The 27,295-nt window shown below is 39.9% G+C and overlaps 1 protein-coding gene across 2 annotated transcripts in view; it reads left to right on the forward strand.

Annotated features, from left to right (window-relative positions):
- The window catches only part of ZNF451 (zinc finger protein 451), a 97,573-nt gene that overhangs the window by 41,830 nt on the left and 28,448 nt on the right, over positions 1 to 27,295 (forward strand). For both annotated transcript variants that reach the window (XM_060109608.1, XM_060109607.1), the window contains exons 7-13: positions 636 to 762; positions 7,870 to 8,023; positions 8,515 to 8,662; positions 11,802 to 13,408; positions 15,231 to 15,374; positions 19,774 to 19,904; positions 20,802 to 20,988. In XM_060109608.1, the coding sequence (XP_059965591.1) occupies positions 636 to 762; positions 7,870 to 8,023; positions 8,515 to 8,662; positions 11,802 to 13,408; positions 15,231 to 15,374; positions 19,774 to 19,904; positions 20,802 to 20,988 (2,498 nt within the window). The remainder of the gene's footprint in view (positions 1 to 635; positions 763 to 7,869; positions 8,024 to 8,514; positions 8,663 to 11,801; positions 13,409 to 15,230; positions 15,375 to 19,773; positions 19,905 to 20,801; positions 20,989 to 27,295) is intronic.

Here is a 27,295-nt window from a genome sequence, read left to right on the forward strand (position 1 = left end):
CTTCTCATAGTTTAAAGATGGGAATTGAGAGTTTGGAGCTCTAAGCCCTCTCTTTTCCAGATGTCTCACCCTACTTACGCCTTACCTTACTCTTAGAGCCTTCTGGAGGGGCTTCAGCATTCTACAGATAACTATATTTTAAGTATTTTAAAAAAGTCTCTGAGGCAGTTTTAAATGACACAAATTTGTTAAATGGTTAAAACGACATTAAAAGGATTAAAAGCCATTTTTAGGAAATAGGTGTGTGCCAGAAATCTTGCCATGAGATTATTATTCCAGTGGTTCATTTACAATTATTTGTGAGTTTTATGGTAAATAAAGCAAGAAGGAACAGATGATGGCTGTACAGTTTTCAAACTGGAAGTTTACCAGTTTGGCAAGACATGCTTAAATCCATTTTATTGGATCTTGGGCACTTTTATGAAATGTAAAGCTGTTGGTCACTGTTTGAAGAGATTGCATGGCATATGGGAACCACGTGATATTTCTTGAATATAAAGAACATTAATATTTCAGTAGAAAAAGTGTAAAGTCCTGAATGTGTGTGTGTGTGTGTCTAGCTTAACAAATGAAGCAACATAGTTCTGCCCCTAGAATGTCAGATTTTCTAATGTTACCTCTCTTTTGCTGAGTAGGTTTGATCACTCTCCATGTGATCCAACAATTACACTGCATGGACCTTTCATCAGTTCTTTTGCTTGCGTAGTATGTTATAAACATTTTGTTACTCAACAACAATATAGGGATCACCTTTTTGCTAAGGTAAGAGCATATCCTAAGCTAAGAGTAGGTATTCTTTTTCTAGAGAACCGTGGAATGGGATATAGGTGTTTTCTTGCTGCTCTTAAGGTTGCATTCAACAGTGATGCACATAAAGATCAAAATTATGATTGTCTATGGGGAATAAAATTACTTGGAACATTAAATTATCGTGGGCAGGTAACCCTGATAGCTGAAAGCCAGCAGTCTTAAAGAATATCATTTTTTTTTTTTTTTTTTTTGCGGTATGCGGGCCTCTCACTGTTGTGGCCTCCCCCGTTGCGGAGCACAGGCTCCGGACGCGCAGGCTCCGGACGCGCAGGCTCAGCGGCCATGGCTCACGGGCCCAGCCGCTCCGCGGCATATGGGATCCTCCCAGACCGGGGCACGAACCCGTATCCCCTGCATCGGCAGGCGGACTCTCAACCACTTGCGCCACCAGGGAGGCCCAAGAATATCATTTTTATGGAGTTGCTCTATGAAAATAACTTACTTTGTTCAAGATGTTCTGTGAGTTAGTCACATGATAACCAGAACATTATTCTTTAAGTGTGCTGCCGTTCACTGCTGGTTGAATTGTTGGAGCCACGTAGTAAATAATGATTCCTTTATTAATGCTGGTATTAAGAAATAGATCTGGTATTTAAAAGACTGGTATTTAACACTCGCATTAAGTGTTAAATCTCAAGGGATATAAGATTGATTCATGATATTAGCAAATTCAATGTAATGAAGAACTGTGTAATAAGTGTTTCCCACACTTGATATTAGATATCTCACTAGTTAACATTACAGAATGTTAATTGTGCAATATGTTCACTGTGGAAAAATTTTTAAATACTAACAAAAAGAAAATAAGAAATCACTTTTTAAAAAATTTTTTTTGAAGTATAGTTGATTTACAATGTTGTGTTAATTTCTGCTGTACAGCAAAGTGATTTAGTTATACATATATATACATTCTTTTTTATATTCTTTTCCATTGTGGTTTATCATAGGATACTGAATATAGTTCCCTGTGCTATACAATAGGACCTTGTTGTTTATCCATCCTACATATAATAGTTTGCCTCTGCTAACCCCAAACTCCCAGTCCTTCCCTCCTGCATTTCCCTTCCCCCTTGGCAACCACAAGTTTACTGTCTGTATCTGTGATTCTGTTTCTGTTTGTAGATGTGTTCATTTGTGTTGTATTTTAGATTTCACATATAAGTGATATCATATGGTATTTTTCTTTCTTTTAAGAAATCGCTCTTGATTTCACTTATAGAGATTGTTAACATTGTTAACATTTTTATGTATATATTTCTGCTTTTTCTCCATATATAAATATTTTTACATAGGATAAAGTATGTAAATTTTTTCGTAATTAAGAAAAGCAGTGTGTTGTAAACATAAATGTTTAAATATATGTTGAATCAGTATGTACATTTAAAATCAATGAATGGCATTCTGTATGAATGTATTATAGTTCATTTAATTTCCTAGTAGATGTATTAATTGTTTACATTTTTCTGTTATTAAAAACAATAACACATTAAATATCCTTGTAGCTAAAAACCTATGAGAAGATCCATACTTGATGTATTTGCTGAGTAAATATTAGGTTTTGAAGTAGTAAAATGCTAATGTCCAGAGAGAACTAGGGTTTTTCTTTAAACCATGTTTTCAGAATTTGCTAATCTCTAGCCCTATACTTGAAAAGTCATGTGGGTATTAACTTGGATTCTGTAGAGGTTCACACAGAAAATGAAGACTTGCACTCCCAGGTGTCTCTGGTTGAGTTCTGTGGTTGACTGACCCCTGTTCTGGTGCTGGAGAGTGTTCCCAGGATAGATGTGCCTCTTGACGCTGAGTTCGTTGTATAGTTAGTCATTAGTTTTGGGGAGCCTGTGTCTTGTTCAACGCTGATGAGTCACCGTAGTACGAGGGAATCCACGTGCTCTGGAATGAATAAGCCGTGATGGTACATCATCAGGTGAAACAGGAGTTCAGAGGAAGGAGAGAGGAGTAGCAGGAGAAGCTGACAGAGCACTGCAGAGGAGAAGTGGTCCTCCAGGCTTAGATTTGGATAGATGGAAAGGACAAGTGGTATAATCACAGGACGGTTTGAACAAGAGCCTACACAGAGTAGCAAATATGGGAATAGGTAGCATGCAGAGAGCAGGTAACATAGCAGGCCTGAGACTTCTATCCTTAGACGGACTTGCTTGCAAGGTTGGCACTGGGCTGTTGTCTGGGAACTTAGATTTGGCGGGTCCCTATGAGTCTCTGATGAGTGGCCCTTTGTGCATGAACTGTTGGTGCAGACAGTGTGGTTTATGCTGAACACCTAATTTCCTTGTGGGGGTCTGGAATTTTGGTCTGTACTAGGAAGGTGTGATCCGGCCCCCTGAGCAGTGAGTCTGTAAGGTATTGTTCACGTGCATTGCTGCAATTCATTGTTAAGTGTGTCCTGTGTGTCTCCGCTGGGAGGGGACCCTTGGAATCTTACACCTGGTTTCCTCTGGACCTTGCCCAGTGTGCTTTCCCGGCTTTGTATCCTTTTGCTGTAATAAATCATAGTCATGAGTACAACTGTACACCAAGTCCTGTGAGTCCTAGCCAACCACCAAGCCTGGGGATGGTCCTGGGGACTCCCAACACAAGTACAACAGTAACTTGACTATAAAGGCACAAAATTTAAACTTGATATTGGCAAGATACTGGCACTATCACAGGACGTGACATGATGAAAATAATTCTTATATCTTCAGAGCTAGAGGGACTTGAAATTCTAGAACCAAATTCCTTCTCCTTTTTTAGGGACACCAAAGAGATTGAGTGGTATTAGAATGGCACCAGTGTTCAGGGTGGATTCAAAGATGTGGACAAAGAGACCAGTTTAGGTGACTTCAGCAGTAATTTAGCTTTGAGATGAGAAAAACGTTTACTTAGGTAATGACATTTAAAATAAAGACCTTAAAGTGGACCCAAAAGACACATTAAAGAAAGAAATGATAGGGCTGCCTAGTGCCCTGACACAGGTTTGGGGAGAGAAGGGAAAAGGGTGCAACTACATTCCATAGTTTTATAGTGTTTGCAGTGGGTCACTAGTATTCCACCTTTTTCAGAACTGGAGTTCTTTCAGGGCATGTTTTTCTATTCCATGCTGTAAGCATATTTATCTTTTTTCTTCAATAAATCTGAATAGATATTTTAACCTTAAAATTAATTAATACTCTCATTTGTGTTTTCCCAAATTTCATTAATTTGTTTCCTTTTTTTTTCTGGGAATCACTCATCCTATGCTGTTTTGCCCTCCCTTTTGCCGTCTCTCCGGGAAGTAAATTTATGATATTCAGCCTTCTGGGAAGCAATATGGTAAAACAGAGCAAAGGCTTTGGTGTCAGACAGACCTGGATTCCACTGTTACTTTTATTAGCTATGTGTTCTCACCAAGTTACAGCACATCTGTGAGCTTGGTTCTTCATCTCTAAAGTGGAATGATTATACTTACATACAAGATTGTTGAGAGAAAATATAATACAATATAAAGCACTTATGGCCTGACATATATTTTTTAATAAAAGCCCCTATTGCTTATTCTTTGGAGTGTCACAAGGACTCGGAAGGAACCAGTCATTACGTATCTTAAATGAGCCAGAAGAGGTCGCTAGAAGATTGCATACCTGTGAATTCTGTTTCATGAAGATGATGTTCTTCAATGAAATTGTGAAACTGTCCACAATTTGCATTTTTTGCCTTGCTGCCCTTCCCTTTTCTTTTTATCTCCAGTTTCTTCTGTCTAGACTCATGCCTCTCAAACTTTAAAGTGCACACAGATCACTTGGGAATCTTGTTAAAATGCAGGTTCTGACTCAGTAGATCTGATGTGGGGCCTTAGATTCAAGATTTCTAACAAGCTTCTAGGTGATGGCAGTGCTGCTGGTCTTTGAGTCATACTTTGGGTAGCAAGTGTCTAGTGTTTTTTGACATTCAGGCTATCCAGGGACTTCCCTCGTGGTCCAGCGGTTAAGACTCTGTGCTTCCACTGCAGGGGGCGTGGGTTCGATCCCTAGTCGGATCGCACATACCTCGCAGGATGGCCAAAAAAAAAAAGACTATCCAGTGGGTCTGTCACTGTGTAACTTCCTGCTTTTCTCCCTTTTGGTGCTGGTGGGGATGGTGGTGGATGTATCGTAAGGCCCAGGGTGCCTCAGTGTCACTTGTGGGTTGGTGGGCATTACAACTCTCTCTCATTCTGTTCCTAGGGCCATTCTGTCATCGAAGGTGACTCTTCCCCCTCCCCAGCCCGAGGCAACCAGTACACTACTTTCTGTCTCTGTGGTTTTTTTCCTTTTCCAGACATTTCATTAAATGGAATCTTACAATATGTGGCCTTCTGTGACAAGATTCTTTCACTTACCATGATGTATTCAAGGCTTATCTATGTTGTGACATATGTCAGTACTTCATCCTTTTTATTGCCAAGTAATATTCCATTGTATGGACATATGCCACTTTCTGTGTATCAGTTCAGTTGATGAACACTTGGGTTGTTTTCACTTTTTGACTGTTGTGAATAATGCTGATATAAACAAATGTACAAGTCTTTGTGTGGTCATACTTTTTCACTTCTCTAATGAGTTAATTGTTGGGCCATATGGTTATCATCTTTAAGTTTTTGAAGAACTGCCAAATTGTTATCCATCACAGTGTACCAGCTTACTTTCCCACCAGCAATGTTCCAGTTTCTTCACATCCTTGCCAACACTTATTATCTGTCTTTTAAAATAGCCATCCTAGTGGGTACCTATGAAGTGGTATCTTATTGTGGTTCTAGTTTTTTTATGTATACATGTTTGTGTGGTGTGTTTTGATTTAATATAACTGGAAATATAATGGTAAAAAGGAATTGAGTACTTCCCAGACATCCTATTTCCCATTCCTTCCCCTGGTTTGTAGAAGTTATTTGCAAATATGCTATACTTTTGCAATAGGTATATTCCAATAAAGTTTTATCTAGAATCACAGTTTTTGTTCTATTTAGCAAACAGTTTAAACAAGCTTATTTTGAAACCACTTATAACTCACAGTTGAACTAAAGCTTATTAGAGTTCTTCAGGTAGAGGTCATTTGTATAAATTGGTTGGTAGTAAATGCTTTTAGTGCTCTTATTTGGAACCTTGCAATTGGAATGCAGAGTGTCATACTGGGTGTTATCTTCTGCATGGCTCTCACCAAAATAAAATAGGGTGAGGAGTAGTGGAAAGAGCACAGGATTTACCACCACAGCTATAAAGCTGGGTGTGAATGGTAGCTTTGTCTCTTCTGAGGGTACAACTTGGAGGGGAGTGATAATTTTGTTGACTTAATGTAAACTTCAGTTTTCTCATTTGTAAATAATGAAAATAGTATTTCACGGGGTTATTGTAAGGATTAAGTGGAAAAGCACATTTGAACCATAAGGTGGTGCTTGACATATGCTCAGTATAAATGTAAATTTCCTATCACTTCTCCTGTTGCATTTTATAAGCAATTACACAAACTATTTTGATATCCCTAATGTTAATGATAGTAAATTTAAGAAGACACATTACAACTTTTAAGGCTATTACTCTAAAGACCATTAACAAGAAGTTACATTATATTTATACACAACACACATACAGTTATACATACACATATAAATATACACTTAAAAATATTTCCAATTTGGGGATAGAGGAGACTCTTAGCCAAGTTTGGAAACCTGGACTCTAGAAAAGACATACGTGTTTGTATCAGAATTTTAAGGTGACCATATACTAAATTAATAGACGTTTGATGAAGAATAGTTGAGAAATGGAGGATGAGACAGAGTTAGTTTTTTTTTTTTTTTTTTTTTTTTGCGGTATGCGGGCCTCTCACTGTTGTGGCCTCCCCCGTCGCGGAGCACAGGCTCCGGACGCGCAGGCTCCGGACGCGCAGGCTCAGCGGCCATGGCTCACGGGCCCAGCCGCTCCGCGGCATATGGGATCCTCCCAGACCGGGGCACGAACCCGTATCCCCTGCATCGGCAGGCGGACTCTCAACCACTTGCGCCACCAGGGAGGCCCCAGAGTTAGTTTTGATAACAGAGAATGGATACAAGTTGACCAGAGGGGAAAAAACAAAAACAATCAAAACACGAGGCTGGAATGGAATAAGCAATGCACAGAATTGTATAAATAAATGCTCACACTCACTAGTAGACAGGAAAGGCAAATTAACATAACACACATCTGTAAGACTGCAAACATGAAAATAAGATGTGTAATAGCTATTGTGCCAGGCTCACTCAGTGCTAGGGAATCGGAATTTGCAGAGCCTTTTTGAGAAGCAGTTACACAATATCTTTTAATATTCAAATAATGAACCTTTTAACCCAATGCGGCCAATCCTGATAATGAGAGAAAAGCACTATTTAATGAGGATATATAGTCAGCAATATTTACAAAACCATTGTTTACAGTGGCAAAAAAAAAAACGGCTGGAAATGAATGGTTGACTAAATCTCAGTAGATCCACACCATGGAGTAGTTTGTAGCCATTAAGAAGAATAAATCAGAGCGACACCAGTTGATTTTTAGGGATTTCCATTAGTTATTGTGGAATAAGAAAACTATGAGGCAGAAGAATCTGTAAGATGACAATATTTGATAAAACAATGACAATTCCCCTTGTGTATTTATTTTTGGAGAAACTTATGGAAGAATACATATTTGTAAACATAGGTTATATTGCAGAGTAGAGTGAACAAAGCAAAACATAAGAAAAAGTATATGTGATATGAAAACACTTATGCATTTATATAATATTGCATATAGATGTATATATAAAAAGAAAAATGTATAGAAAGCAAATGTACTTGTATGTTTATTGTCACAGAAAGATGGTAATAATTTGTTTTTAAGAAATAATTTAAAATTTCATATATGGGACCTCATTTATGACAAAAAAATTCACAGTTCACCCTCAGGGAAGAAAAGTTTTCATGTTAAAAACTGATACAAAATATTCCAAATAAATAGGAAAATTTGAAAGTTGATTTAAGAAATTGAATATTGATTTTAGTTGTCTACAATAAAGCTTTCCCTTATATTTTAGGAAGCTGCAGATGATGGACATAAAAACAACCTTCTTCCTCAGATTATTCAGTGTTTTGCGTGTCCAAATTGCTTCCTTCTTTTTAGCAGCAAGGATGAGTGTTTGAAGCATATGTCTGGAAAGAATCATTTCCATCAGCGTTTTAAACTGCGTGGTATGTTAATACTCTCTTCTGCTGAAAATTATTAAACTACTTTAACCTTTGCTGATTTACCATACTTCTCAGATAATTCTTGAGGTAACTTATCTTCACATTCGTTTTGAGAACCATGAAAGCAAAAGATTTTTATGTCATTTTTTATTTTTCAAAAAAGATTCTCATTGTTTATTTGCACCTAAGAGTAAGGTTTACTTGGAGGAATGACGAGAAACTTGGGAAGAAAACATTTATGCAGGATAATGTTTTTGTATATCCATTGGGAAGTTGGGTATTTCTCTGCATTTAAGACTCAAATTTTAACTTGAGCATGAGTTCAGCATCCATTGCACTTAATTGGAGCTAGAAAACGACTTCTCTTAGATTTTTATCTCATAAATAACCATCTTCTTTTACTTATCTCACGTGATGTTGAGAAAGGCAAAGGGGAGGAAGGCCGGGTCACTCTACTCAGATCTTTGCAAGTCATAGTTCATTTTGTCTTTCAGATGACAAGGGAATGGCACAACCAATATCATTTCCATCTTTTGCAAAGAAACTTTTGATCTCTCTGTGCAAAGATGTTCCATTTCAAGTTAAGTGTGTGGCCTGCCACCAGACACTGCGTTCCCACATGGAGCTCACTGCCCATTTCAGGTTTGTAAGGGGCTAGTCTTGGGCTGTAAGATTCCCGCCCAATAAGCTCCTCACCAGCCAGAGGACTCAACAAATACTTTTCTATTCCGTGTTTCTCTCCTTCTAAAATGAGAGTGTATATTTGCCTGGACATTACCCAAACTTAGCATAATGAAAGAAGTGAGAGGTGTGAGAAAAGTGGATATATATTGATGTTGCTGTGAACATAAAACAAGCTAACAGTTCTAAGTTCTGGGTGTGCTTTTGACGGTTGTGCCTGGAGGAGGAGAGGGTTAAGATAGAACCTTGGCTTTGAGTCAACCAGCATGGAAAGTACCACAAGTGAAAAATTACATGTCAGTGAAAGGCCGGATTTGTCAAACAATCAAGTATGCTTTTTTTGTCTTTACAATGGAAATTATCAGGCACTATACAAAAGTAAGGAGAATCGTATAATGAACCCCAGTGTACCTTTCACCAGGCTTCAATAGTTATCAACACATGACAGTCGTGTTTTATTTATACTCTCATCCCCACAAGTTTTTATTTTGAAGCAAATCTTGTCATTTTATCTGTAAATACTTCAATATATACCTCTGAATGATAAGCACTCTTTTTTTTAAAGAAAAATAACTAATACCATTATCACACTTTAAAAAACTAGTTTTTTAAATATCAAACACCTAGTCAGTTGTCAAATTTCCCTGATTACTTCATGAAGTTTTTTACATTTGGTTTGTTGGAATCATAATTCAAAGTCTGTACTTTGCATTTAGATGCTCTGTCTCTTAGGTCTTTCTTCCCCATTATTTCTTTAAAATGCATTAAAATTGTATCATACTACTAAGTGATACAATTGCATTTGTTTAAGTAGAACAGTTGTTTTCACAAACCTTCAAGTAAAATATGTTCTCAAAAAACAGAGGCAGTGGAGTATAATCACTCTGTATATACTCAGTATAATTATTGATGTTAACAGTCCTGGTTCTGACTTATATTTCATGAGTTCAAATCCTGGTTCTGCCTTTTATTTTTATTCCTAAATTTTTATGGAAAATTTCAACTGTATGAAAGTCAGCTGAATAGTATAATGAACCTCCATTTACCCGTCACCCAGTTTTAACAATAATCAACACTGCCATTCTTCTTTTATTTATATATCTTGTAGGCTCCTTACCGCCCTTAATTTTTTTTTTTTTTTTTTTTTTTTTGCGGTATGCGGGCCTCTCACTGTTGTGGCCTCTCCCATTGCGGAGCACAGGCTCTGGACGCGCAGGCTCAGCGGCCATGGCTCACAGGCCTAGCTGCTCTGCGGCATGTGGGATCTTCCCAGACCGGGGCATGAACCCGTGTCCCCTGCATCGGCAGGCGGACTCTCAACCACTGCGCCACCAGGGAAGCCCCGCCCTTAACTATTTTTTACAGTTCCTTGTTTCTGAGATACAATTTCGATTTATTGAAGTATACAGATCTTTTTTTTTTTTTTTTTTTTTTTTGCGGTATGCGGGCCTCTCACTGTTGTGGCCTCCCCCGTTGCGGAGCACAGGCTCCGGACGCGCAGGCTCCGGACGCGCAGGCTCAGCGGCCATGGCTCACGGGCCCAGCCGCTCCGCGGCATATGGGATCCTCCCAGACCGGGGCACGAACCCGTATCCCCTGCATCGGCAGGCGGACTCTCAACCACTTGCGCCACCAGGGAGGCCCCAGATCTTAACCTTTATGATTTTGACTACTGATACATCTGTTAACCCACACTTTTACCATCCTGTGTTACCTCTCCATGGAAAAGTTCCATTGTTCCCTTCCTGGTCACTTCCCACCCTCTCACCCCCAGGCAGTCTATTCTGATACTTTTTCCACCTTAACGTTGGTTTTACCTCCTCTAGGACTTTATGTAAATGGAATCATATATAGTATGCACTCTTTTGTGTTTGTCATAATATCTGTAAGATTCATCCATATTGTTTAGTGCATTGTTCCTTTTTATTTGTGAGTAGTATTCTGTTGTATGAATATAGCACAATTTGTTTATTCATTCTTATGTTGATGGACAGCTTTTAGCTAGTGTGAATAAAGCTGCTATGTACCTTTTATACAAGCCTTTTTATAGACATAGGTTTCATTTCTCTTGGATGAATATCTAGGAGTGGAATTGCAGGATCGAAGAGTAGGTGTGTATTTAATTTTATAAGACACTACTAGACATTTTCCCAAAGTGTTTGCACTGGTGCACATTCCTACCAGCCAGGTGTGAGACTTCCAATTCCTTCACATCCTTGCCAAGGTTTGCTGTTGCCAGTCTGTTTCATTTTAGTTGTTCTTTTGAGAGTCTCACTGTGGTTTTAATCTGGATTTCCCTAATGAACAATGATGTTGGACACTTTCTTTAGTATAAAAGCAACCATGGGCGTGGCATTTTCCTGACGTAAAATCAGTTCGTTCTTAAAGAATAGGTACAGGGTTGTTGAGAGTCTCACTGTAGTGCTCCTCTGTACTGTTTAATTACCGCAAGAAGTTAATTACTTGCTTGTCTCATGACGTTCCTATCAGTGCACTTGATATAGTTTTTACTTGTCTAAAATTTGTCTGAATTAAAAAAAAATTTTTTTATTCTAGTTTTACCCTTTGGTATATGGATTAGAAACAGATGAAGTGTAGGTAATGGTCAGGTAGATAGAATATTATTATATCATCTGCAACTTTATTTTTTTTTTAATTTATTTTATTTATTTTTGGCTCTGTTGGGTCTTTGTTGCTGCACGCAGGCTTTTTCTAGTTGCCGCGAGCGGGGGATGCTCTTCGTTGAGGTGCACAGGCTTCTCATTGCAGTGGCTTCTCTTGTTGCAGAGCACGGGCTCTAAGCGCGTGGGCTTCAGTAGTTGTGGCACGCGGGCCCTAGAGCGCAGGCTCAATAGTTGTGGTGCAAGGGCTTAGTTGCTCCGCGGCATGTGGGATCTTCCTGGACCAGGGCTTGAACCCGTGTCCCCTGCATTGGCAGGTGGATTCTTAACCACTGTGCCACCAGGGAAGCCCTGCAACTTTATTGAAAAACAATTTTTAGTGCTTATATATACATTGTTTACTTTATAATTCCTACAATAAAAAGCAGAGATACTATATTTAGAAAATACTTATGAGTTTATTTTTTTGTCCAATTTAGAGTTCGTTGTCGAAACGCTGGTCCTGTAGCTCTAGCTGAGAAGAGCATTGCTCAGGTGGCAGAGAAATTCCTACTGAGAGGTTATTGTCCACATTGCAACCATGTCTTTGTGGATGAAACCAGTACCTGGAATCACAAGCAGAATTCAGGACACAAAGTCCGAGTTATTAACTCAATGGAAGAATCAGTCTTACTTTATTGCCACAGCACTGAAGGGAACAAACCCCCTTCTGACTTGCACCTGTTGCAAGATAAGTCAAAATTTTCATCACTTAAAAGAAATATGTCTGTTCGAGAATCTAGCTCACAAGATTGCAGCACTGTCCCAAAAAAGAAGATTAATTTAGGAGATAAAAGCCATGGGGGTATGGTTTGTGTTCAGAAGGAAAAGTCACTTGTTAAAACCTGGTTTTGTGAATGCCAGCAACGCTTCCCAAGTGAAGATGCAGTAGAAAAGCACGTTTTCTCAGCAAACACGATGTGTTATAAGTGTGTGGTCTGTGGGAAGGTGTGTGAAGATTCAGGAGTCATCCGTTTACATATGAGCCGCATTCATGGAGGGGCACATTTAAATAACTTTTTTTTCTGGTGTCGGACATGCAAAAAGAAGTTGGCAAGGAAAGAGGCTATAATGGCCCATGTGACTGAGTTTCATAATGGACACAGGTATTTTTATGAGACAGAGGAGGTAGAAGGTGACACTTTGCCGTCCTCCTCTACAACGTTGGTGAATGATCTGACTGCTGATAATCCTTCTTCAACTATTACTATTCTTGATCATTCCCCAGCAACCAGTCCTCCAAGCGGTAAATGGCAATGCCGAATTTGTGAAGATATGTTTGACTCCCAAGAATGTGTGAAACAACACTGCATGTCTTTAGCAAGTCACCAGTTTCATAGGTATAGCTGCACCCATTGCAAAAAGACTTTTCACAAGATAGAAACACTGTATCGACATTGCCAAGATGAGCATGACAACGAAATAAAGATGAAGTATTTCTGTGGGCTTTGTGATCTGATCTTTAATGTGGAAGAAGCGTTTCTGAGTCATTATAAGGAGCACCACAGCATAGACTATGTATTTGTGTCAGAAAAAACGGAAACTTCCATTAAAACCGAGAGTGATTTTCCAGTTATAGAGACCGGTAACCTGCTGACGTGCGGCTGCCGGGAGAGCTACCTCTGCAAAGTCAACAGAAGGGAGGATCAAGCTCGCTGTCTGCAGACTCTTCTGGGCCAGGGCCGCCTGTGGTTCCGCTGCGGCGCGTGCTCGGCCACAGCGCAGGCCACGGATGACATGCTGGCACACGTGCGCCAGGCGCACGCGGAGCCGGAGGGCGCGGAGGGCGCGCGGCGGTGCCTGATCAAGTGCGGCACCTGCACCAGAGCCTTCCAGGACCTCGAGAGCGCGCAGCAGCACTTCCACAGGAAACACTGCTTCCTGCGGGAGCCCAGCGTGGCCTGCTTCGGGCCTGAGCAGACGAGCCCGTACACGTTTGCTGCCAGTTCCTCCCCTGCAGAGAGAAAGCTGAGACAGGCAGCAAGCTGTCCACAGACGTCAGACCCGGAGAGAGGAGCCGAGACTGACGTGGGCTGTCAGAGTACAGGTACGGCGCTACAACCCTGACGTCTGTACACGTTTCCTGTTTCCGTTTAGAAACACGTGCACTTGTAGCCACCCTCTTTGCTCCTAGGGAGCCAGTGTTGAAGCCGGGACTTGATGGGCTGATACGTTGGCCAGTGAGTTACCGCAGTGTGCACTTTACTGGGAGGGATCTGCATTCCCGCTGCTTCAGGCAGCCACTCTCTCAACCTAAGGGCACAAGGAATATCTGTTACGCTAAATAATAGGTACTTTAGATAACCTTTTCTTTTCTTTCCCAAAAGACATGGGAATTTTGAAAGATGAGGGAATAGATGGTCCTTCTGAAAGTCAGATTTGAAAGTTATCCTGCACGTTACTGTCATTTAGATTTAAGTTCAATAAAAAGATAAATCAGGTGAATTCTTTTTATTTCTATTTTGACCTTATTCTATAAGTATGAGAAGTTTTAAAGGTCACTTGAGAATTTGTAAATTTTTGTTACCGTCTTCGGAAGCAAAGCTTTTACTTAGAGTTAAAATAGCAATTAGAAGTCGAGTTGTTAAGTAGTAGCAAGAAACCAGGCTGACAGCTGAGGTATGGATCCCCTTGTCTGTGCTTACTCTAGGCTTCCCTTCTTCTATGATAAGATTAAGGAAGTCTAGAAGAGTGCAGTGTTTTCATTTTGTTTAGAAGTAAATTGTTTTCTTTAGAGTATAATTTTAAGTATATTCTTTTAAAGATTAACTCTTCATAAGTTATACAATGTCGAGTGGAAAAAATGAAATATGTGAGTATTTTGGTTCATAAAATATGTTTATGAACTACTGAGTTTTTATAGGCTTGCTCTGTAGCACATGTAGATCTCAGCATTGCCTTTAGTCACGGCATGTTTTATGTGAGAAATGATTAAATGACATACTATTGATCCATTCAACTCGATGTCAAACAGTGAAACCGTGGTCACACTATTTTATGTTCTGTTGTTTTCCTTTTGCTCTTGTGATTGCTTTTGGGGGATTTGTGTTGGTCTGTGTCTGATAGGAGGTCATTGTTGTATCTATTACTTAGTATTTTAAGAAGACAGATAAGAAGATGGGTGGTTTGGAAATGGGAAGATGGCAGTCTCTTTCTGAGGGAGTCTGTAGTAGGTGGAGTAGAAGCTATCCATTTTAAAAATAGTATAAACATTTAAGGCTTGCATTGCTACCACTCGAAACTGTAAGGCCCTGTCAAGGTGGAAGGTATGAAAGAAGGGAAGAGGAGGGAGAACAAGAGTTGCAGATGGTGGGAGGTGAGAGGCCCTGACTTGACTGAGGAAGAGGTGTCCTTGGTGGGAGGAGCACCGGGCCCTGTTTTGCACGAGTCACAGGAGCCTCTTGTGGGCTGTCTCGTGTCTGCTTTCGGGTGTGTGAGCACAGAGCCAGAGGGCTGCTGATGAATCAGTCTACATTAGGAAAAGAACAAACTCCTGGTGGCAAGAAAGTTCTTAGCAAGTAACCCTGAAAGTTTATTTTGATGGATGGTGCAAATTTTTAGTTATTTAGCCTTAAAACTTGGTCTTACATATCTTCCAGTACACTAATTTTTTAAAAAACTTCCTTTTATAAGTGACTTTTAAAGAAAGCCAGGATCAATGGTACACATTTGTAGAAAGGATAATCATTTCTGAAATATTCAAAATATTTCTTATCTGATATAAATATATTGTGTCATATATAGGTTTGGATTTCACGACATGGTTTAGATAGAAGTAAATAACATGCAAGATTAATATTAAGTTGACAAATTAAAAAGTTTTTAGCTAATTCTTATCAAATTCATGTCGATGTTTCTCTCTTCTTCAGATGAAGAGGTTGTTGAGCTCCCAGACTTGGATTACCTGCGAACCATGACTCACATAGTCTTTGTAGACTTTGATAACTGGTCCAACTTTTTTGGTCATCTACCAGGGAATCTTAACCAAGGAACATTTATTTGGGGCTTTCAAGGTATGGTTAATAAGGAACACATTTGAGACAACCTCCCTTTTTTTCCCCCTTAGAATATGATTTGCTTTAAAAGGGCTCCTTTTGAACCTTCCTGAATAGAAGATAGGAACATAATTGGAATTTTGTCACTTTGCATTGTAATTACTCTGCTAGAATATTTTTCTCTTTACATTTCTCTGTGGTAAATATTCGCTCTATCTGGTGACCCACAGTTTGTGGATCTTTAGATACAGATTGAAAGAGCCTTTATTCAGTACCTACAATGCACCAGATACTGTACTTGGTACTAATGCATGCTTACTGATTGTTATAATTTTCTCCCTTTAAAATATAAGGAAGTAGGCTGAGAAGTTTATTTTTTACAAAGTACAAAAATAATAAATAGTAGAGTTAGCTTTCAAACTTGGGCCTCATGACTACAGGACTAGTGTGTTTTCAACATAAATGCCTCTTCAGTTCATCCTTACTGTTCATAAATGTGCATCTTCACATAACTCTCCCTTCCAAGTACTAACCAGGCCCAACCCTGCTTAGCTTCCAAGATCAGATGAGATCGGGTGCATTCAGGGTATGGCCGTAGTCTAAATCTCTTTAAAAACCATTGACCAAACCTGGGAGAGAGACTCCTCTTTGATCAACTGAGGCTTAGTACAGTGAGCCTCTGATGTACAGGCATCCCTAGGAGATACTGCGGGTTCAGTTCTAGACCACTGCAAGTCACATGAATTTTTTGGTTTCCCAGTGCATATAAAAGTTATGTTTAGGGCTTCCCTGGTGGCGCAGTGGTTGAGAGTCCGCCTGCCGATGCAGGGGACACGGGTTCGTGCCCCGGTCTGAGAGGATCCCAAATGCCGCGGAGCGGCTGGACCCGTGAGCCATGGCCGCTGAGCCTGCGCGTCCGGAGCCTATACTCCGCAACGGGAGAGGCCACAGCAGTGAGAGGCCTGCATACCGCAAAAAAAAAAAAAAGAAAGAAAAAAAAAAGTTATGTTTATACTATACTGTGGTCTATTAAGTGAGCAACAACATTATGTCTAAAAGAAGTCTTAATTAAAATATACCTTGGGACTTGCCTGGTGGCACAGTGGTTAAGAATCCACCTGCCAATGTAGGGAACATGGGTTCGAGCCCTGGCCCAGGAAGATCCCATATGCCGCGGAGCAATTAAGCCCATGTGCCACAGCTACTGAAGCCTGCGCCTAGAGCTCATGCTCCACAACAAGAGAAGCCACTGCAATGAGAAGCCTGCGCACTGCAACAAAGAGTAGCCCCCGCTCACCGCAGCCAGAGAAAGCCCACAGGCAGCAACGAAGACCCAGCACAGCCAAAAAAAAAAAAACCTTATTGTTAAAAAATGCTAACCATCACCTGAGCCTTCAGTGAGTCGTAATCTTTCTGCTAGGTGAGGGTCTTGCATCCATGCTGATGGCTGCTGACTGATCAGGCTGGGGGTTGTTGAAGGCTGGGGTGGCTGCGGCAGTTTCTTAAAATAAGACAACAATGAAGTTTGTTGCATCGGTTGACTCTTCCTTTCATGAATGATTTCTCTGTAGCATGCAATGGTGTTTGATAGCATTTTACCCACAGTAGAACTTTCAGAATTGGAGTCAGTCTTCTCAAACCCTGCTCCTGTGTTATCAGCTAAGCTTATGTAATATTCTAAATCCTTTGTTGTCATTTCAACAATCTTCACAGCATCTTCACCAGGAGTGCGTTCCTTCTCAAGAAACTACTTTCTTTTGGCTCATGCATAAGAAGCAACTCCTCATCCATTCAAGTTTTATCCTGAGATTGCAGGAATTCAGTCACATCTTCAGGCTCCAGTTCTAATTCTAATTCTCTTGCTGTTTCCACCACATTTGCCGTTCCTTTGTCTACTGAATTCTTGAACCCCACAGAGTCATCCATGAGGGTTGGAATCAACTTCTTCCAAACTCCCGTGGATGTTGATATTTTGCCTTCTTCCCATCTTCCCAATCATGAATGTCCTTCATGGCATCTAGAATGGTGAATCCTTTCTAGAAGGTTTTCAATTTACTTTGCCCAGATCCATCAGAGGAATCACTATTGATGGCAGCTATAGCCTTACGAAATTTATTTCTTAAATAATAAGACTTGAAAGTCAAAATTGCTCCTTGATCCATGGGCTACAGAATGAATATTGCATTAGGAGACATAAAAACAAAATGAATCTCATTGTACATCTGCATCAGAGCTCTTGGGTGACCAGGTGCATTGTCAATGAGCAGTAATATTTTGAAAGGATTCTTCTGAGCAGTAGGTCTCAAATGTGGGCTTAAAATATTCAAGAAACCATATTATAAACAGGTGCGCTGTCATCCAGGCTTTGTTGTTCCAGTTATAGAACATAAGCAGGGTCAATTTAGCTTAATTCTTTTTCTTTCTTTTTTTAAAAAATAAATTTATTTATTTATTTGCTTATTTATTTTTGGCTGCATTGGGTCTTTGTTGCTGCATGCGGGCTTTCTCTAGTTGTGGTAAGCAGGGGCTACTCTTCATTGCAGTGCATGGGCTTCTCATTACAGTGGCTTCTCTTGTTGCAGAGCACGGGCTCTAGGCGCACGGGCTTCAGTAGTTGTGGCATGCGGGCTCAGTAGTTGTTGCTCGCGGGCTCTAGAGCACAGGCTCAGTAGTTGTGGGTCACGGGCTTAGTTGCTCCGCAGCATGTGGGATCTTCTGGACCAGGGATTGAACCCGTGTCCCCTGCATTGGTAGGCGGATTCTTAACCACTGCACCACCAGGGAAGTCCTAGCTTAATTCTTAAGGGCCCTAGGATTTTCAGAATGGTAAACGAGCGTTGGCTTCAAGTTAAAGTCACCAGCTGCATTAGCCCCTAACAAGAGAGTCAGCCTGTCCTTTGAAACATTGAAGCCAGGCATTGACTTCTCTCTATCTGTGAAACTGCTAGATGGCATCTTCTTCCAATAGAAGGCTGTTTTGTCTACACTGAAAATCTGTTGTTTAGTGCAGCCACCTTCATGAATTATCTTAGGAATTATCTTCTGGACAACTTGCTGCAGCTTCTACATCAGCACTTGCTGGCTCACCTTACACTTTAATGTTACGGGGACGGCTTCTTTCCTTAAACCTCATGAACCAACCTCTGCTAGCTTCAGACTTTGCTTCTGCAGCTTCCTCACTGCTCTCAGTCTTCATAGAATTGAAGGCAGTTAGGGTCTGGCTCTGGATTGGGCTTTGGCTTAAGGGAATATTGTGGTCGTTTGATTTTCTATCCAGAGACTCAGACTTTCTCCATATCAGCAATAAGGTGGTTTCACTTTCTTGTCATTCATTTGTTCACTGCAGTAGCACTTTTAATTTCCTTCAAGAACATTTCCTTTGCATTCACAGCTTGGGTAACTTTGTGGTGCAAGAGGCCTAGCTTTCAGCCTGTCTTGGCTTTTGACATGCCTTCCTCACTAAGCTTAATCATTGCTAGCTTTTGATTTTAAAAAACGTGAGACTCTTCCTTTCACTTGGACACTTAGAGGCCATTGTAGGGTTATTAATTGGCCTAATTTCAATATTGTGTCTCGGGGAAAAGGGAGGCGGGAAGGGAGGGGAGAAAGACGGAGGAAGGGCCAGTCGGTGTGGCAGTCAGAACACACACAACATATTTATCAGTTAAGTTTGCCATCTTGTATGGGCATGGTTCATGGCACCCCCAAACAATTACAATAGTAACATCAAAGATCACCATAACAAATAAAATAATGATGGAAAAGTTTGAAATATTGCGAATATTAACAAAATGTGACACAAAGTTAACAAATGCTGTTGGAAAAATGACGTTGATGAGCTCCCTCAATGCAAGGTTGCCACCAACCTTCAGTTTGTAAAAAACACAGTATCTGCAAAGCACAGTAAAGCAAAGTGCAGTGAAACAAGGTATGCATGCCATGTTTGACAGGAAGCAGCATATAAAGAAGAGGATTAGGATTTAAGATAGAAACATGCTGACCTGGATAAGGTAGTCAGTACCTCTTAGTAAGTCCAGCTTTCCTGATTGCCCATCATTTTTATTCACTGAGCAGCCTTGACATATTTGTAAAAAAACCACTAATGTGTACATTCATATAGAACAACAGCAGGCAAAGAATTTTCATGCACATTACTTTTGATTCTGCTTAACATCCCTGTGAGTTTTCAGATTAATAGGCAGATTGGGGAAGTCGGTCTACTTCCCCAAGATTTAAGCAACAACCTGGTGTTACCTGCACGAGAACTGCCTTGTTCTGCCTTCTAATCTGGTACTTTTCCTCTAGAAACATTTTTTTCTAGTATTTATTTTTCCTTATAGAGTTTTCAGTTGTATCTAGTGTTCTGTTCTTTTTCTCTTGTTTGACTCATCATTTATGCCTTTTCTAAACATAATAGGAGGAAACACCAACTGGAAGCCTCCCGTCAACTGTAAGATCTATAATTACCTGAACAGGATTGGTTGCTTCTTCCTTCATCCTCGCTGTAGTAAAAGAAAAGATGCTGCTGATTTTGCCATATGTATGCATGTGAGTCATTGTTTTATTCAAAATCAGATGTGAAGCTAGGACCCATTTGGATTTTTTCCCCTCTTGAATCATAATGACACTGTAGATTCCTTTTCAGTGTTGTGCTTTTTGTATAAAACCTTTTGCATCAGGTTCTACTTATGACTGTTGAGGGCAGGAACCCATAGCATGTGTTTACTGCTTCATCCCCAGTTCCAGCAGACTCTCAGCTACTCATAGTAGACCCTCAGCTATTTCTAGAATAAATTATCAGGAGATGACACTCCTTGACGCATGAGGCACTTTCACATTTTAACATCTCTGAAATGGGGGGGCACCATAGCAGTCACTGTTGACCCAGATGGAATTTGCATTTGCTTCTGTCTCTTGCTAGTCACCTGGAGAAACAACCCACCTGAGACCCAGTTTAAATTAAATTCTCTGCTTAAGGGTTTCTGTCATACTGATTCTCTGCAAACTTGTTGACTGCTGCTTATGTTTTAAACCACAAGATAGTTTCTTTTTCCATCTAGCCAGTTCTAAGATTGAGTTATGCAAATTACTTTGCTTACCTTTTCTCTATGGCAGATTCATTTTTTATTTACCCTTAGGTTGAGCGCGTAGCCCTGTTAGTGTTCCACCTTTATGTGGGGGCCTCCTGTTATACTCTTTTTGGCTTTTTTTTTCTTTCTTTCTTAATGACATAAAAGAGCTTATCTTATAATTGACAGCATTTTATATTTGATTAAATATGATAGATTTCATTTATGAACGAGATCTTTATATCATGCTTTGGTGGGAGCAAGGGAACAAGCTAAATACGCGTTTCTAGGTATGTGTTCATTCTGAAATAGCTGTAACTTGACTGGAAGCTCAGATGCTGATTTTTATGAACTTGTGCCATTTTTTCCAACTTAGGCTGGCCGTCTGGATGAACAGCTGCCCAAGCAGATTCCTTTCACCATCCTCTCAGGAGATCAAGGTTTTCTGGAGCTAGAGAATCAATTTAAGAAGACTCAGAGGCCAGCACATATACTCAACCCTCACCACTTAGAGGGAGATATGATGTGTGCCTTGTTAAATAGCATATCTGATACCACCAAAGGTATGCAGCTGCAGCCACAGTACAAACTGCCCAAGAGGAAGAGACTTCACTTCACTTATTGATGAGAAACCATTAAACTGCTCTGCACTAGTGCCCTGCTGCCTGCTCACTAAACTGCCATGCGCTCATGCTTCTATCATATTTTTTCTCTTATCTTTCACTTTGAGTGTATTAGAAGGAGAATGAATTCATAATATTTTAGAGCCCATTTTTAATCTAATGGATAAAATTTATATTCATATATTTAAAATATATACTTATAGTTTGAAATATGCTAGTATAGTTTTGTAAAGCTCAGAATCCAGATCTTCATTTCATTTATAAAATTCTAAATTTATCTTTAGTTTTTCAGAAAGCAAAGTGCTTATAGGAGAAACCAGAAAGCAATAAATGCTAATATGGCAATACCAAAAAATAAAAAAATAAAAATTTAAGAGGTTGACAGTGACAAAATGATGCCCTGAGAGATCTTTATTGCCTTGAAGGGCTAGGCACCCCCTGTCCTACACTCTTCTCTGCCTTTCTGAGATTGTTCAATGAAAGGGCATGCTGATGTCCAATTTCACTAACCAGTATTTAAGAAAGGATGTAATTCTAGGGATCCAGATGGGTTTTTGTTTTTTGTTTTTTTTTGTTTTTTTTTTCTTTTTGCGGTATGCGGGCCTCTCACTGTTGTGGCCTCTCCCGTTGCGGAGCACAGGCTCCGGATGCGCAGGCCCAGCGGCCATGGCTCACGGGCCCAGCCGCTCCGCGGCATATGGGATCCTCCAAGACCGGGGCACGAACCCGTATCCCCTGCATCGGCAGGCGGACTCTTAACCACTGCGCCACCAGGGAGGCCCGGGTTTTTGTTTTTGTTTTTGTAATTTCTGAAATGTGGGTAGCAGAGAATAAAAGAGTAATTTTTAAATATCCTAATAATTTGCAGCCATGTATATGGTTTGAAGGTATTGATGAATGACCTCAATGAAAAACTGACTACTTTTTGGAATTTTTATTATATGCCTTTAAATTGTCCAAGTGTGCTCTCCTCCTAGCTCTTTTCTTCTTTCTACATATATAGAGCCACATTTTGATTGAAGATCTATTCTGAAGAACTTCACTCTAACCATTCATTGCGTTGGATCAATTCACTTCTGCAAAGTTAGGAACCATTAAGCTACTGGCACAGTTGGCGCTCTTTAAAGAAAAATCAGCTCTGTTTTGCATATTTATGTCATGATTTAGTACTGAATTTGGTCTTCCTATTCTGTTTTCATTCACTTGCTTTTTCTGTCTGTGGCGGGATTTTTTCTTTTCTTCCTTTTCTTAAAATTTTTAATTAATTTTTTTTATTGGAGTATAGCTGATTTACAATGTTGTGTTAGTTTCTGCTGTACAACAAAGTAAGTCAGTTATACATATACATATATCCACTCTTTTATTTATTTATTTATTTTAAAAATATTTATTTATTTGGCTGTGTGGGGTCTTAGTTGCGACATGTGGGATCTTCATTGCAGCATACAGGCTTCTCTCTAGTTCTCTAGTTGTGGTGTGCGGGTTTTCTCTCTCTAGTTGTGGCCCACGGGCTCCAGGGCGCGTGGGCTCTGTAGTTTGTGGTACGTGGGCTCTCACGTTGAGGTGCACAAGCTTAGTAGTTGTGATGGGTGGGCTTAGTTGCCCCGCGACATGTGGGATCTTAGTTCCCTGACCAGGGATTGAACCTGCATCCCCCACATTGGAAGGCATATTCTTTACCATTGGACCACCGGGAAAGTCCCTATTCACTCTTTTTAAAATTCTATTCCCATATAGGTCATTACAGAGTATTGAATGGAGGGCCCTGTGTGTCTGTGGCTTTTTTAAACCTCTTTTTCTCCCCTTCTTTCACCATTCCTTCCCCGATCCTTAACAACATCTACTTAATATCTTGAAAAATATTTAAATTTTTACCTTTGCTACCTAGGCCAACCGCATTTTCTTCCTCCTATGCTGCTGCTCTAGGGAGCATTTCTTCTGTAATTTAGAACATGAGACTTGTAATGGATTTGCCTTTCTTTCAACTTTATTTGGAATGAGAGCTGCGTATGAGTAGGTCTGCATGGGTATATTAGGGTTGGAGGTAAAGTATAGGTTATTGTTATATACCGATGTTCTTTTCTGAATGTCTCTTACGCTCTAGCCTTTTTTTTTTTGACATATACTTTAATATACTTTAATTTCCTTTTTCACTCATCAGTGTCATAAACCACTCTCTATGTCAGAAGATAGAATTCTCTAGGTATTTTTTTTTTAATCATTCATTTGTAATCAGTGCTCATTTGAACTTACTGCTCTTTGGGGGCACATGTATACTTTATTCTGAATTTTTGTGAAATACAGAGACCGTGCAGTACATAAAGAAGGGCATGGTCTTTGATTTGAATACTGACTTTGCTGCTTCTTAGCTGTGCGATTTCAGGCAAGTTACTCAACTTTTTCTGAGTCTCACTTTTCATATCTATAAGGTTGTAAGAATTAGTGATACGTATAGTGTCTAGCATAGCATAGGAAAGATCATAGGTGCTCAGTAAATAGCAGCTATTATTAATTATTACTACTGTAAAAAGGAAATATGGCTCCTAGCCACTATATATTTTTTTAGTTTTTCTTTCCATTTTTTTCACTGTAGTAAAATATACATAAGATTTACCATCTTAACCATTTTGAAGTCTCCAGTTGAGTGGTATTAACTGCATTTACATTGTTGTGCAGCCATCACCACCATCCATCTCCAGAACTCTTTTCGTCTTGCAAAACTGAAACTCCATACCCATTAAACAACAACTCCGCACTCCCCTTTCCCCAGCTCCTGGCAGCCACCATTCTGTTTCCTGGCTATGAATTTGACTACCCTGAGTATGTCGTGTAAGTGAAATCATGCAGCCTTTGTATTTTTGTGACTGGCTTATTTCACTGAGCAAAATGTCCTCAGGTTTCACCCATGTTGTAGGCTATGTCAAAGTGTCCTTTTTAAGGCTGAATAATACTCCATTGTATGTATATACCCCCTTCTGCTTATCCATTTATCCGTTGATGGACACTTGGGTTGCGTCCATGCTTCATCTATTGTGAATCATGCTGTTGTGAACATGGGGGTACAGACATCTCTTCAAGATCCTCCTTTCAGTTCTTATGAGTATATACCCAGAAGTGGAATTGCTGGATCATATGGTAATTCTATTTCTAATTTATTCATTCATTCATTCATTCATTCATTCATTTATGGCTGTGTGGGTCTTCGTTGCTGCACAAGGGCTTTCTCTAATTGCGGTGAGTGGGGGCTACTCTTTGTTGCGGTGCGTGGGCTTCTCATTGTGGTGGCTTTTCTTGCTGCGGCACACGGGCTCTAGACGCGCAGCCTTCAGTAGTTGTGGCACGCAGGCTCAGTAGTTGTGGTGCACGGGCTTAGTTGCTCCACAGCATGTGGGATCTTCCCAGACCAGGGCTTGACCCCATGTCCCCTGCATGGGCAGGTGGAATCTTAACCACTGCCCCACCAGGGAAGTCCTATTTCTAATTTTTTGAGAAATCTCCATACTAATTTTCCACATGGACTGTACCATTTTACATTCTCACCAGTAGTGCGTAAGGGTTCCATTTTCTCTGCATCCTTGCTAACAATTGTTATTTTCTGATTTTTGTTTGTTTTTATAGTAGCCATCCTAATGGGTGTGAAGTGGTATCTCATTTTGTTTTTGATTTCCATTTCCCTGATGGTTAGTGACATTGAGCATCTTTTCATGTGCTATAGCCACTACATTTTAAAAGTAATGAAAATTATTAAAATTAAGTGGCCAAAGAAGTGTAGTCTTTAAGTCACATACTTTATTTAGGTCTGGATTTAAAGATGCTTTTATAACTCAAATTTAAAAAAATATTATGCTGAATCACAATATGTTCAGATTCAGTTTAAGACAAGTTTTTTTCTTCATGGAAGACTGAAAGGCATTAAACTGCCTGCTAATAAACTTTATAATAAGAAAAATCAAAGAACAGTGACTTACTTGGGTAACTTTATTCCTTCACTTTTCCTAATAAATGGCTTTGTGACTAGTAGAATAATAGTCTTTGTTAAGAAATGATATTTAATATGTATTGGGACTGAGAAACATCTCTCAGTGTCCACAAATACTGCAGTTCATGTAGGGTCTGTAGTGTAGTTTTGGTTACCACGAGAATGCCAGGGTAACTCCTTTCATCTAGCTTAACCCAGTGTCCTATCTTCAGATCTGACAACCAGTTATTTTAAGGCAGTGTGGTTTGGGGGTAGGCGTCGATGGACCTTTTTGGGAATCTGAAAAAAGCTTTCCAAACCTCTTTCCCCCAAATGGACATGTACAGTAAGTCCTCTACGTATGAACGTTCAAGTTGCAAACTTTCAAAGATATAAACGTGCATTCGCATGTCCAATCGCGTAAGTTAGTTCGCCTGTCTGGCGTACCTTGTCACGTGTGTGCATCCTCTACAAGTGGTTGTGTTTTTGTGTACTTTACTGTACATTACTGTATAGACTACAGTAGTACAGTATCTTTATTTCAAGCCCAGGATGTCCAGAAGCAAGCGTAAAAGCAGCGGTGATGTAGCTGGTACTACTGTACTTTTCAAGGTACTATATTGTAAGATTAAAAATGCTTTCTTGGGCTTCCCTGGTGGTGCAGTGGTTGGGAGTCCGCCTGCCCATGCAGGGGACACGGGTTCGTGCCCCGGTCCGGGAGGATCCCACGTGCCGCGGAGCAGCTAGGCCCGTGAGCCATGGCCGCTAAACCTGCGCGTCCGGAGCCTGTGCTCCGCAATGGGAGAGACCACAACAGTGAAAGGCCCGCGTACTGCAAAAAAAAGAAAACAAAAAAACCCACAAAAAAAACCTTTATTTTTTGTGTTTATGTATTATTTTTGTGAAAAGTATTATAAACCTATTACAGTACAGTATTATATAGCTGATTGTGTTAGTTGGGTACCTAGGCTAATTTTGTTGTTGTTAACGAACGCGCTCTTGGAACGGAACTTGTTTGTATGTAGGGGACTTACTGTACGTACAATATCACGTACAGCTTCGGGGATCTGTCATTTCAAGGCTCCTGGTTACCAACCAGCCACCCCACAAACTCTCTTACAAGTAACACACAGTGAGAAGTGCTCTCATGTTTTATAAGCAGTGTGATGATTTTTCACGTTTTTAAAATCTCTGCCATAGCATAGACAAATGATACAAGCTTGAACCTCTTATTTCTTTCTAGCTTTTCAGAAATTTTCCATTATTAGGACCATAAAGTGGTTTTATTACTCCTGTGTAGTAAACAGGAAGAATCTGTTGAATAGTGTTGTCAGAATCGATGATCATATGGTATCTTTCTTTTTTGCCAGTTTTTCAGTTAATTGAAAGTTTTTTTCAGGAGATACTAATTTCAGTAGAAATAGAGGTATTGGGAAGTTGCTGGCTCCATGTATGAATGTCAGTCATTTGGTCATAAGGTCTTATATCTTTGCTTGGTAGGGAGAGGACAGGTAAGTACTGCTACTGCTGCTACTTTGTTAGATCTCTGACTTGGTTGGGTTAAATCAGTTACCCTCTCTAGCAAGGTGAGCCTTTATACTAAGTTTGAGATTTGAATGTGTCATGGTTTTTGCCCTTTAAACTCACTCTCCTTCTATGCATCAGGGTTCCAGCACCAACGTTTTGATTACAGCTATGATATATGTGTAAATCCCTGTAGAGATGTGTAAAAATATTAATCTGTCCTGAATTGACACCCTTCGGCCCCTTATCCTTCATCAGTTCTATTTTATATTGTACTCATTTTCACTTTTTAAAAACTTGCCAAGATACATGGATCCTTTCTAGTGATCCTAGTCAGAGGAGTCAGGTAGACTTTTTCTTCTTTTATACTTTTCACACTTTATTCACAAATATGTGTTCATTCTAACTCAAGCCTCATGTTTCAAAGATGCAGATATCACTTGTCATTTCAATGTTGTTTTAAAGAAGTAAAAGGAACTAACCTTTATTGAGGACCTACTGTGTGCCAGCCACCATGCTAGCTGCTTTTTGTATTTGTAGTGTTTGAAGATGTTTAAACATGTTCAAAGAACTTTTGCGTGTTGTTTAATCCTCTTTTCAGCACTGTGAGTTAGGGTATATTAGATCGCCCCCTTTCATAGATGAGGGAGCAGAGGCCCAGCAAGGTTAAAATAGCTGCCTGAGGCCACACAGCCATCACCTGTGAAGGCTGAGGCTTTCACTGACACAAAGCTCTGATTTTATTATGTAGAGAATCCATTGTGA

Source organism: Mesoplodon densirostris, chromosome 10 (assembly GCF_025265405.1).
Source record: "Mesoplodon densirostris isolate mMesDen1 chromosome 10, mMesDen1 primary haplotype, whole genome shotgun sequence".
NCBI classification, from domain to species: Eukaryota; Metazoa; Chordata; class Mammalia; order Artiodactyla; family Ziphiidae; genus Mesoplodon; species Mesoplodon densirostris.